Source organism: Ananas comosus, linkage group 14, assembly GCF_001540865.1.
Source record: "Ananas comosus cultivar F153 linkage group 14, ASM154086v1, whole genome shotgun sequence".
Classification (NCBI taxonomy): Eukaryota; Viridiplantae; Streptophyta; class Magnoliopsida; order Poales; family Bromeliaceae; genus Ananas; species Ananas comosus.
In genome coordinates this window covers 2,115,678-2,129,174 of record NC_033634.1, presented here as the reverse complement: position 1 = coordinate 2,129,174, position 13,497 = coordinate 2,115,678, and the positions used below count along the sequence as shown (strand labels likewise).

The 13,497-nt window shown below is 36.2% G+C and overlaps 1 protein-coding gene across 6 annotated transcripts; it reads left to right on the top strand.

Annotated features, from left to right (window-relative positions):
* LOC109720279 (formin-like protein 6) lies at positions 2,014 to 11,689 on the top strand. Of its 6 annotated transcripts, none has more exons than XM_020247276.1 (19): positions 2,024 to 2,485; positions 2,611 to 2,686; positions 2,996 to 3,696; positions 4,231 to 4,452; positions 4,554 to 6,637; positions 6,733 to 6,862; positions 7,270 to 7,341; positions 7,696 to 7,749; positions 7,840 to 7,881; positions 8,077 to 8,157; positions 8,260 to 8,310; positions 8,786 to 8,867; positions 9,015 to 9,109; positions 9,629 to 9,700; positions 9,791 to 9,907; positions 10,250 to 10,318; positions 10,429 to 10,495; positions 10,925 to 11,296; positions 11,400 to 11,689. In XM_020247276.1, exons 1-18 carry the CDS (start codon positions 2,453 to 2,455, stop codon positions 11,104 to 11,106), a joined length of 4,230 nt encoding a protein of 1,409 aa, XP_020102865.1. In that variant the 5' UTR covers positions 2,024 to 2,452; the 3' UTR covers positions 11,107 to 11,296; positions 11,400 to 11,689. The 6 variants fall into 6 exon arrangements, with proteins under 6 accessions (XP_020102867.1, XP_020102866.1, XP_020102865.1 ...); XM_020247274.1 differs by having other exon boundaries at positions 2,025 to 2,485; positions 7,651 to 7,749; positions 11,403 to 11,689; XM_020247273.1 differs by having other exon boundaries at positions 2,025 to 2,485; positions 7,651 to 7,749.

Below are 13,497 nucleotides of genomic sequence, written 5' to 3'. Positions count from 1 at the left end.
ATTAGTATATATTTAATTCATATACTTTATGTAATATTTTAAACTATAAATATATCAAAGCTTATTCTCAAAATAAATAAATATATCAATGCAAATAATTAATTTAAATTGTAAAGTCAAAATATTATTGATTAATTTAAATCAAATAAATTGAACAGTTGGATAGCCAACTTAAAGTTTTAAAATATTAAATTGTTGATTTAAAATGATCTACCTATTTATTATTTATTATATTTAATTAATTGTGTCTTTATTGCTGAAATTGAGTGTCAAACTCACGTGACTCACGCCTACGAAGACTAGATTTTGTCCTGAAGCCCGAAGATCCTCAACCCGTCTCTTATCCGTATGCAGTTGGGATCATCAAAATCTTGGCACATTCTATTTCTATTTTTTGGCACATTCTATTTCGATTTTAAATTTTAAATTTTAAATTACATATTTTATTTTATTTTTTTTTAAATCTCTAAATCTAGCTCGGTTGGTTTTGAATTGAGATAAAAGAACACCACGAAACTGCAATTAAGTTTTCATCTAAAAATTTCTTACTCAAACAAAGGCAGAATAGTTGACTTTTAACTTATGACACTTTAAAGTGAATTTGATAGAATAAGATGAAAAAAATACTATTTAAAGAACCAGATAATTTGCCAAATTAAGGATGCCGAGCGTTGTGAGTTATAAAATTGGACCATGATTATTTGAATTGTAACTTGGTTTTACGGTATGGCTCAATCCCAGTATAATTGTTTGACTTAACCAGATTCAATAATCTCAAATTCTCGCAGCTCGCAAACATTTACATTGCTAAAACTATCCACCATAACATCAATTTCCCAACTCATTCTATTGCTTTTATGTATTTATAATCCACTATTGGCTCAACAGCCCTTATAAAATCTAGTCACACGTTTGCTTTGGCGCATCTCGAAATAGATTGGAGTCTCTCAAATCATATTTGTTACACTACAAAAAGTTATTTTTAGTCGTAAATATTCACTTCTAATGTATAATTCATCATGAATTAAATTTGTTTGTAATTCTACTTTTTCAAAACACTACAGCCTTTTTTTTCATTATCCTAGATATTATTGTGAAAATAGCTAGTAAAACACACAACCAAAATAGAATGATAACAGTTCTAAAGCTATCAACGGTGAAAAAAACAAAAAAAAAAAAACTTTAGTTAAATTGAATGTCATTTTCAATAAATACATTAACTTTAGTTAAACTGAGTGTCATTTTCAATAAAAAAAAAACTTACGTATAGACGAACAAATATGTTGCTAATTCACCAAACATTCCCATAATAGCTTTTTTTCACCAATCCTTATCATAACAAGCCATGTTACTATTGAGTATCCCTATCCCTCTTGCATGATTTGTTTCAAGCAATTAGTTAGATTACATAATAATAATAATAATAATAATAATAATAATAATGACAAAAAATAATTAAGTGTGGTGTGTAGGAGACTCCAATCCAATCCAATCTTAATGATTCTAGCTAACTAGCTAATGTAGAACATGCCCATCAAGTGAAACAGGCAAACATGCACGGAGAACCCTCAACTATAGCACAATTTGGAACGGATCCTCAACTTTAACTTTTTCTAGTAACATAATTCTCTAATAACTAATAATAAATTACTGTTAAAATTTGTCAACTTAGCCTATTAAGATAATTCAAATAAAAAAAATCGTAACTATAAAATTAAAGTAGTTAAAGTTCAGGGGCCTATTTCAGAAGAGGTCCCTCAGTTGAATTGTCTCGGTACATTTTGTCCCAAAAAAATTGCAACAGTAAAAGACAAAAATCAGCACCCTAAGTTGGAGGGGTACTTTTTAGATTTTAGTGTATTGGAGGGGTCTAAATACATTTTTACAACCAAAAAAATGATGCACGGAAAAGACAAAAAAAATGGTGGGTACAAATATCAGCATCCTAGGAACAAATTATTAATCAATAAAAAAGTATTAAAAAAAATATTTTTTTAAAAAAACTCATACTACATAACGAAGAAATCGACACGTCACCCTCCTCCTCTGCCGAACGAGAAAACCCACATAAAACTCGAGCTTTTCCCCATTAATTGGATCCCTAAAGAGATCCAATTTTTAATCCCAAAAAAGAAATAAGAGAGAGAGAGAGAGAGAGAGAGAGAGAGAGAGAGAAGGGAGTGGGAAAAGGAGAGCATTGCGATTCCTTAAAGCCGCGGCAAAATCCATGCCCTGTTCCCGGATCCACACTCTCTGCTACGGGTATTATTTGATTGGGTACATCTCCACCGCTGTTATTAATGGAGCTCCTAGGGCACGAGAGGAGCTGTTCTGAGCTGAATCCCACGGCGGATTTGGCTTAGATGAGTCGAAATTGTTGGGATTTTGGGGTGATTTGGGTGGATCTGCGAGATGGCGCTGTTTCGGAAGTTCTTTTATCGGAAGCCTCCTGATGGGCTGCTGGAGATTTCGGAGAGAGTTTATGGTTTGTTCGCAATCGACCCATTTCGTTTTTGTTCCTAATTGGATGATTTGAGCGTTTTTTCGCGTTACTTCGTGTGTTCTCTGGTGTTTTAGTTGTAAAATTATCATTTTTTATGTGCTTTGCAGTGTGGAATTACTAAGGGATGGTCCTTTTTACCATTGGTTTGGGTGTTTTATTACTTGAGATTGTATAGTTTTCGTGGTAAGAGTGTGACATTGTTGAAAGCTTTTCGTTTTCTGAGAAAAATGCTGCATTTACGATTTATAATATTAATTCTAAATGTTGGTAGTATTGAGTTTGCTGAAGATATAAAGCTTGCCAAAAAAAAAAAAAAAGGGGATTGATGATTGTTCAAAAGAGTGAATTGTGGGCCATTATGCAAGAACGTATTGATTAATGCATATGGTTAGGCATCTTCAATCTTCAAATATCCATAATACCTTAATTTAGTCCCCATCCATTTTAGTTTCTCTATATCGGATTAGTCGGCTCATACCTATTTATTTGCAGTATTCGATTGCTGCTTTACGACTGATGTGTTAGAAGACGATGAATACAAGGTCTACATGGGAGGCATTGTTGTTCAACTTCGCGACCATTTTCCCGACGCCTCATTCATGGTGTTCAACTTTCGCGAGGGCGAGAATCAGAGCCAAACGGCGGGCATACTATCAGAGTATGATATGACCGTCATCGACTATCCCCGACATTATGAGGGGTGCCCTTTACTCACTATGGAGATGATCCATCATTGTTTAAGATCAGGAGAGAGCTGGCTTTCTTTAGGCCAGCAAAATCTCTTACTTATGCACTGCGAGAGAGGCGGCTGGCCTGTTCTAGCTTTCATGTTAGCAGCACTTTTAGTTTATAGAAAACAGTATTTAGGAGAGCAGAAGACTTTGGATATGATCTATAAGCAAGCCCCCCGCGAGTTACTTCAGCTGTTGTCGCCATTGAATCCTTTGCCTTCGCAGTTGAGATATTTGCAGTATATTTCGAGAAGGAATGTCGGGTCGGAGTGGCCCCCTCTTGACAGGGCACTTACTTTAGACTGTGTGATACTTAGGAATATTCCAGGCTTTAACGGGGAGGGCGGGTGCAGGCCCATATTCCGGATTTATGGGCAGGATCCTTTTATCGCTTTAGATCGGACTCCCAAAGTATTATTCTCTACACCGAAGAAGAGCAAGTTAGTTCGGTTATATAAACAGGTAATCTTTGATATGCTGCTTGATTGCATGTCTTACTTTCGTATATAGTCGACTTCGTGATGCAGTCGTTAGAAGTAACATTTATTGTTATTACAACTTTTGCTTCAATACAATCAATATGCTCCACTAGGCTAAAACACATGAAACTCCTTTATAGATACCGTGATTTCCACATTGCTCGCTTGAAATTTTTAAACGTATAATTTGCTCATTGACCTATGCCCAAGTGATGGATTTCACCTAGCCGAATGCTGTTGAAGGTGACAATGTGATGAAACTTAGCAGTTTAAGTGTGTAATATATAGGTTTTGATATTTTAGAGAGGAATGTAAAAATCACGTTTTTCAAAATGAAAAATACAAGGCTTCTGAAGATCCAGCAGCTCTGGTAATACTGAGCATAATTTGGCCTGTTTTTGTATATTTATTAATTCGTTTTGTTTCAGGAGGCAACTTTGGTTTATTATGTCAGACTAAAACTCTGATGACCACCTTCATATTTCTTGTGCCATTTATCCTCTCTTCACTAATGCAGGCAGATTGTGAATTAGTAAAGATTGATATCCACTGCCACATTCAAGGAGATGTTTTACTTGAGTGCATCAGCTTGGATGAGGATCTAGAACGAGAAGAGATGATGTTTAGAGTAATGTTCAATACAGCCTTCATTAGGTCTAACATTCTAATGCTCAATCGCGATGAAATCGACATACTGTGGGACGCCAAAGACCGGTTCCCAAAAGATTTTCGCGCTGAGGTACAAGTGTCCTTTTTTACTTGCAATTGCATCCTTCCTTGTAAAAATGCTGAAGTAATAAAGATCAATTATTGTTCTTTCTCTCTTTTCCTTTTCAAAAGGTTCTTCTTTCTGAAATGGATGCAACGAATCAGTTAATTACTATGGAATTGGCTAGCACAGGAGAGAAAGAAGGGCTTCCAGTAGAAGCATTTGCCAAAGTGCAAGAAATATTCAGTAATGTGGATTGGCTGGACGCAAAGGGCGATGCTGCACTTCAGTTGCTCCAGCAAATCACTTTATCGAGTAGTTTTGGAGAGAAGAGAGATGCCCTTTCTCCCCGAAAAGAAGAAATCGAGATTCTTAAAGAGAAATTAAGCCCTAAAATTCGTCAAGATAAAGTTCAATCTGATACTACTATTACAGAGACTAGGAGCGAGCAGCCTGCGAAGCAGCAGTCTGTTCTCTCTCCCAAAAATTATACTGATTCAATCCAAGCTGCCTTTTCTCCACGAAAAGAAGAAATTGATACTCTTAAGGAGAAATTGAGCCCTGAAATTCAACAAGAGAAAGTACAATCGGGTAATTCTTCTATTACAGAAAGTAGAAGCGAGCAGCCTCCAAAGCAGCTATCTATTCCCTCTCCTAAAAGTTCCACCGATTCAAACCGAGTTGCCTTTTCTCCGCAAAGAGAAGAAATCAATGCTTGTAAGGAGAAATCGAGGCCTAAATTTCATGAAGAGAAACAACAATCTGAAAATAGTATATTTATGGAAATTAGGAGTGAGCAGCGCCCGAAGCAGCAATTTGTTCCCTCCCCTAAAAGTTCTGGCGATTCAATCCCACGAAGTCAAACTGCTCAGCTCCACGAAAAGCCGGTTACGTTGAAAAGTGCTTCTCAGGTCAAAATAATATCCCAACGAATCCCAGCTTCTCGGTCTACTCCAGTTCTTTCTTCCAACTCGGTTTCAGGCTCTGTGAAAACTGTTTCAAGATTTCATAGTGCACCTTCTGCTCTCGGCATTACAGCTCTGTTGCAGGATCACGCTGAGTTTGTAAGATCAGATAATTCTAGTTCTGCAGTGATTTCTCCCAATGTTCAATCCCTGTCAACTGGTGCGGCTAATGGACCTTCGCGGCCTTGCACTCCTTCAAGATCATCGCCTCCAAAAGGGCAAGCTTCTCAATTATCCACTTCAGCAAGCTCCATCGAAAAGGTTTCAGCAGCTACTTCTTCAGGTGCCCCAGTTAAAGCACCACCACCACTGCCTCCACCGCAAACATCACCATCGCCGCCTCTGCCACCAACCCCTGCACCGCGAACGTCACCATCGTCGCCTCCGCCACCACCCCCTCCACCGCAAACATCACCACCGCCACCTCCGTCACCATCCCCTCCACCACAAACATCACCGCCGCCACCTCCACCACCGCCCCCTCCACCGCAAACATCAGCATCACCGCCTCCGCCGCCGCCGCCGCCACCGCCACCGTCCCTGCCACCTCGTATGTCAGAGAACAAAAATTCTATTCCTTCATCTTCAAAGGATATAAATCGTCCGACAGTTAAAGATAAACTGTCTTTAATGCCTCCTACTCCCCCTCCTCCTCCTCCTCCTCCTCCTCCACTAGTACCAAATTTACCTAGATTAGATCCAACTAACTCAGTCCCACCAACATACCAAACATCCTCTAACAACACCACCTCCAAGAAATCATTACCAACTCCTCCCCCTCCTCCACCTTTCACTGCCTTACCTCAGCCGTCAAAGAAGCCACCAACTGTAGCTAATGCTCCTCCCCTACCGCCTCCTCCTCCTTCAAGCTCTGCACCTTCAGCACCGCCACCGCCACCGCCACCTCATTCGTCATCCAAGAACTCTGCCGGGCCTGCCAGCAAAACAACGCCGACTCCACCTGTACCACCTCCTCCCTCTCTTGCTCCGCCTTTCTTGAAGGAATCAAGCTCTTCTGGAAAGAAAGGGTCTGGTGGTGATGCTGCACCTCCACCACCTCCTAATGGTATGAACCCTCCTTCATTGGGCGGGAGGGGACGAGGCATGACTCGTGCAGCAACTAGGGGCATGCAATCGAACCAGTCTTCAGCTAAAAGGGCTAATTTGAAGCCACTGCATTGGGTGAAAGTAACAAGAGCGATGCAGGGAAGTCTATGGGCTGAGGCTCAAAAATCCGATGAAGCTTTAACGTGTGTGGCCATTTACACTTACTAATCTTCTTGTTTTTTTGGCTGATTTTTTTGGGTATATTACTCGCATTTCTTTTGTAATTGTTTTATGTTAGGGCTCCAGACTTTGATATGTCCGAACTTGAGAATCTTTTCTCCGCAGCTGTGCCTAATTCTGATTCTCGAGGTTCAGCTGAAAAGTCAAGCGGACGTTCTGCAGGATCGAGATCAGAGAAAGTTCATCTGGTGAATTATTATTTCATTCTTGAAGCATTTATTTTCGTGTCTTTATGTGCTGGGATCTCTTTTATGAGTCTGACGATTGGTTTATGTTTTTTTGTCTCTTCTCTGATACACTTACTGTTCTTTCGCAAGTTTTTGTTTTCTGAAATACTCATTCAATTTTCCTCTTCAGACATCATCGTTTGTGAGTTCTAAACTGATAATCACAACATCTAATCTCCCTAATCTCCCTAGTTTCATACATCTGATATCAATTGAAAAAAAGTAGATAAACTAAATATAATAGTTGTAGGCTCTTTAATTTGCTTGTGTCATGGTTCCACAACTGATCAACTGCAAACTTGTTGACCTTGCGCTATGGTTCTTTTATTTACCTCATGTTCCATCCGTCATTTACCTGATTCTTGCAGATTGATCTTCGCCGGGCTAACAATTGTGGAATCATGCTTACAAAAGTTAAGATGCCACTCTCTGATTTGATGGTAAGAATGAAAAATATAATTGACACATACTGGCATACTGCATTCTCATATTATTGTAGATTTTGAATTATATATGGAGGCACGCCTGATATAATGACATAGAAGAGCTCATTTTTTTAGAAAAATAATACATTCTTTATGAATTTTAATTGGTATTCAATAAAGAAGCATTATTATGAACAGATTATCTGCTTCTGGGTACGTTCTGTGGCATAAAGGCTCCTACTTCATGTCTACTTCTCTCAACCATACAATTATTTCTCATATGAAAAAGACTCGTCTCATGGTTGCTCTTTTCTTTCATTTTAGAGTGCAATTCTTACCCTGGATGATTCTGTATTGGATGCTGATCAGGTTGAAAACCTCATAAAGTTTACGCCAACCAAAGAGGAAATGGAACTTCTAAAGGTAACATTAGATTTTTGCTATATTTCACAAGTAACTTCATCACTGAGGCTGTCCTTTTCAGTTTAATAATGCTTTCACCGTCAAATTCAGGGTTACAATGGAGATAAAGAAAGCTTAGGAGAATGTGAACGGGTCAGGAATTATGTGACTTCTATTTTGAATTTTTTTTTTTAAACTGTAAAATTAGTTTTATCTAGACGCTGATCTATTCCTTGTTCTAATTGTTATCAACTTGTCAGGCTGATAGTTCTCTTCGTGCGCTGTAGCTCTTTTGGGCCTTCTTTCTTTGTCGAGTCCTTTTTTGACATTCAAACTTTTCACTTTCAGTACTTTTTGGAGCTTATGAAGGTACCACGGGTGGAATCAAAGCTGAGAGTATTTTCCTTTAAGATACACTTTCGCTCTCAGGTCAGACTAGCTATTTGTTCCTCCTTATATTTATAATTCATATTTCTAAATATTGTTGTCTTATTCGTATTAACTTAGTTGAATATGTTTTTTTTTTTCCAGGTTTCTGACCTTAGGCGCAACCTTAACATTGTAAATTCTGCTGCAGAAGAGGTCAGTTTTGATTAGTGGGCGCCAATATTAGTTTAGGTAAAAATGTACATGGACCACCTCAACTACAAGCCATTTTGATATAGAACCTTCAACTGTTTTTCTTTCAATTGATACCTCCACAGTTTTTTATTCCTTTGATTTGAGTCATTTCCATCAATTAAACCAAGCATTTTGTTATATATAATTTTGGTTCTATGAAATCTAACCATTCTGAACACTTTTTCAGCTATTAGAACTAAAGATTTTGTCAACTGTTATTATTCTGATAGCTGATAGAGTTGTGAAGTTCAACGAATGCCCAATCCAGTTTAGCAGAATAACTCAAATAAAAAAAAAAAAGTTTGAGGGGTGCGTAAAAGAATAAAGTTGGTAGGTCTATTTCAAATTGTCCTATAGCGAGAGGTTCTCTATACATTCTTACCTTAAATTTATTCTAAGATGATTTCTTTTACTCATTTTGCTTCCATGCTAGTAGATCAGGAGCTCTATGAAATTGAAAAGAATTATGCAGACAATTCTTTCTTTGGGGAATGCATTAAATCAGGGAACAGCCCGGGGTAAGTAATGATTTAAAGTATGATGTTTAAACACTGCAACTATTAAGAGATACCACTTATAAGATTAAATCCTCAAGAGTTTTTTTTTTCCTACTCTTCTTTGTTAGCTTGCTCTAAATTATTATTCGCACTATGCTATAATTGCAGGTTCTGCTGTTGGATTTAGGTTGGATAGCCTTCTCAAACTTAGTGATACACGTGCACGAAACAATAAGATGACTCTAATGCATTATTTATGCAAGGTACCTTTCCTTGTTAGCTGTGATAATTTTGTAGAAGATGTTTTGATTTACAGACATGTATACATAGTAGGGATGAGATAATGCAACACGCTGGCACTACCATTTTTTAAAAAGGATATGACACGTGAGGAAAAGGACATACGTATGTACTGCTCACACACATGCGAAGGGATGTGGCGACCAATAAGAGTATACCCGAGCAAGCAAATCCACTTCATTAATTAACTAATTAGAATGTCGTCATTATTCGTTATCGGAGAAAGCTCTTCTCGGTAACATATATCTGAACCCCAATCCTAGAAGTATCAAAGAAATGTCCACCTATATGGTACCTCCTTTATACAGTTGTATACTGTGTATATAAATGAAGTATTCAACGTATATCAATGAAGTAGTCGATGAGAATTGTGTCCGCCACATACATCTGTAGACTATTCAAGTATAAACACAAGCTCTAATTATCTGTTTCAAAATGTGCTTACCACTGCTCTTTTGGGTTTAATTTCCTTATAACTGCAGGTCCTTGCTGATAAGCTTCCTGAACTTCTCGACTTTCCCAAGGATCTAGTTAGCTTGGAAGTGGCATCTAAGGTACAATTTAATCAATGCAACCTAGAAATTTTTGATATTTTGCTAGATCCATGATCCCTAACTGACACAAAAATTTTCAATTTTGTTCAGATACAACTGAAATTTTTGGCAGAGGAAATGCAAGCAGTAAGCAAAGGACTGGAGAAAGTTGAACAAGAATTAACTGCATCTGAGAACGATGGTCCTGTGTCCGAGACTTTCCGCAAGGTATACTGATGCACAATTATTTCGACCTTTTGCTTCTTCATTGCAGAGTTTATTAATTTATTAGTCTTATTGTCTTTGCTTTTACCTTTTGGCCACTGTTAGCTTAATTTTGTCCCACATATTCTTCCAACTTTTCACTAAGATGTTAGAGAGCAATTTGTTCAGAATCCAAAGCAGGCCCCTAAAGAGTGATATCACCATAAGACTGCAGTGACCGGTTTGTTTTTAGGATACAACTTCATGATTATTAAGTGAAATCAAACTCTGTTGTGGTTTGTGATTTGTCTCTTATTTATTCATTTTATATAGAGGCCTGCGCAATAACTGCTATCTTTTCTTCAGACACTGAAGACTTTTCTTAATGTTGCTGAAGCTGAAGTTAGGGCTTTAACTTCATTGTATTCTAACGTGGTAAGTATGAGATTTTTCGCAAAACAGGATCTGAAGATGTTTTGAGATACAACTCTTTTCTCAGTTAAGATTTAAGTTCTTGAGAAATTTATCATACTTAAACATAACAGGGGAGGAATGCTGATGCTTTAGCTCTTTATTTTGGAGAAGGTCCTGCCCGCTGTCCATTCGAGCAAGGTGAGTGTTGTGTCAGTGCATCAAATTTGCTTCAAAAGACCTAAGTTTCCAAATTTGAGTGCCATATTAATAGCTTCATATACTAAATCATATGTCTTCGGCGTATCATCTGGTAGTATTTAAACTGATTCTTTTCATGCCTTTATATATACCTCTACCTGCTACCTGTGGCTTGCTTACGGTTTTTTTTTTTTTCTTGACTAATTTTTTCTATGTACATTGCATTTCTAGCCGAGTTTTTAAACTGCCTCACATGTATTCTTTTCAAAAGAAAATTTCATCTTAATTATTTATGCGAGCAGCGAGGAGAATTTATTTTCTCTCTTTTGTTTTTAGCTTCCTATATGCATAAAAATGGGTTCTATCCATTCAGTTCTATCTGGAAATATCACTAATCATATCCCTCATTTGTCTCCTTATGTCGTGCAGTGGTCTCGACGCTTCTCAACTTCGTGAGGATGTTCATACGCGCCCACAATGAGAACTGCAAGCAACTCGAACTTGAAAAGAAGAAAGCTCAAAAGGAGGCGGAAAATGAGAAGAAGCTCAGCAATTCGAAGAAAGAGCTGGAGAATGTGTTACACTCACCGAAAAGCGCCAACATCAAATAACACAAAATTTTCAACCTATTTTTACTGACCCAACTAATAACACAATTTGTTTCTCCACTTATGAGAAACAATTGCAATGCCCTTTTCTTGCAAATGCCAACAGAGGAAAATACAGAATCTCATTAACAGAAAGTAGAAACAACCCTGTGGGAAGATCACAAATGGTGCAGAAAACTCCTCAATCAAAATGGTAAGCATGATAATTATTTTGTGGAATCATTTTCCCCCCCCAAAAAAAACTATATATTCTGATATTGAATAGTTCTAAGTTGATATCTGTTTTCTGATTGCAGCAGGTCTTTCAACAGAACCAGAACAAATTTGACAAGTTTCCTAAAAAGTGAACAACTTGTACAGGCTAACCAAAATCCATGTTCTTATAGACATCTTTGAGTATAGGTTTTCATTCAATCTGGGACTACTATCATTTTGTTATTATTATTGTTTTTTTTAAACTTCTATGTTCATTCCTTTTCTCCCCCCTCTTTTTTTTACTTTTTCAGAGAACCATCATGTAAAAAAAACATATATATGTTGTCAAGTAATGTGAGAAATATTTTAGTGATAATTTTTTTTATTTCTACACAAGAATTTTTATACTTTGTTATGTGACATCTGCATGGGAAGTTTGTGCCATGCATCATTCATTAAAATGAAAATTAGGGGGACAAAAATAAAGTTTGTAGTTAGGGTAAGGTGAGCTACTTTTTTCTCTGCTGGTGCCTGTCACATATAATATGTCACATCAGAATTTGTTTGTTAGCATAGATGAGCTTCGGATTCCTTTGGTAAAACATCACAAGATACGACCTGATACATCAGCTCATGTACCTAAATTTTGATCATAATAGTATTACTTGGTTCCTCTTTTAGGAGCCGTTTGGTTCAGCGTAAAATCGTAAAAAATAATTTTTTATAAAATATATTTTTTGATAGAAAAAATTTTTACATTTTAGTAGCATTTGATTTGTAGGGGAAAAAAGAAATGTGTCATTAACGTTTGTTTTGGTTAAAGAAAAAAGAATTCACATTTGTTTTGTTGGGTGGAAGAAAATGAATGAAAAAAGTTTTGCGCTGTTTGAATTTTTATTTTCCGTCGAAAATAGCAAAAAATAGAAACTTCAATTTTTCTCTAAATTCATAAAAATACTTTTATAAAAAAATATTTTTACGTTGAACCAAATAAGTAAAAAAGTATTTTTTATGACAAAAATAATTTTTCAATTCGTTTTACGCAGAACCAAACGCGGTAAAAGTATAGATCTATGCGTCGCTGCGATATAAATTTTCTACTTCATCTCATGTTTCAATTTGTATGGCTGATTAAAAGCAAACTCATCTAATTCTCAATACCTTTTATCTCCCCCACTTAGCTAGAAATATTATTAGACACCAAAGTAATTAGTATAATGATTTAGTCCCTTTGCCATAGGAGTGGCAATCCGGCTCGCTGTTCGTGAGCCAGCTCGTGTTCGGTTCGAAATGAATTCGAGATCGAATCGCTCATTTAGTAAATGAACTGAACACGAACTGAATTTTTCAACTCGTTTAATAAACTGAACCGAACACGAGCTAGAGGCAACTCGATTGTATTCGGCTCGATAACAACTCGAATACATATATTTTATATTTATATAATTTATATTTATATATATTTAAATAAATATAAATAATTATATTATATATATATATATATATTTATTTATTTATAAAAGACTTATTTATATGTAAAGTTTTAACTATTAGATTAAAGTCTAATGGATAAGATTTTATAAATGTATTTTTTATATATATTCATTCTAATTTGTTAAACTTATTGTTCGTTGGCAAGCTCATGAGCCGGCTCGTGTTCGGTTCATTTACTAACGAGCTGAATATAAACTGAATTTTTTGATTTGATACTTTAATGAGTCAACTCGTATTCGACTCGATATTTAAATGAGCTGAACACAAGCCGATCCAGCTCACTTGTGTTCGGCTTATTGACACTCTTACTTTGCCCTTCTTTTTTTTAAAAAAAAATTGTAATTAATTATTTTTTTTTTTTTAAAGGGGGTAAGTTACCCGCTACAAGCACTTACATAAAAAAGAAGAATAATATGGAGACAATGGAGTTAGGACGTAAATTGAACGTTGAAGGTCCCATCCATTCCATCACCAATCACAATAATATAAGCCCTAGTGCCTTTTGAAAAAGAAAATTTATTGCCTCAGCCCTTTGTAGTTTGTATACAATGTACAATAAGAAAATACTATTCGCATGTCGTATCAATAGATACACATCTTGCACCCACAATTTAAAAATATATTTTATTTTTTAAAATTTTTAGTATTAATAAAAAATGTTAATAAAATTCAGTCAAAAAATAATAGCCTTTTGATAAATAAAAT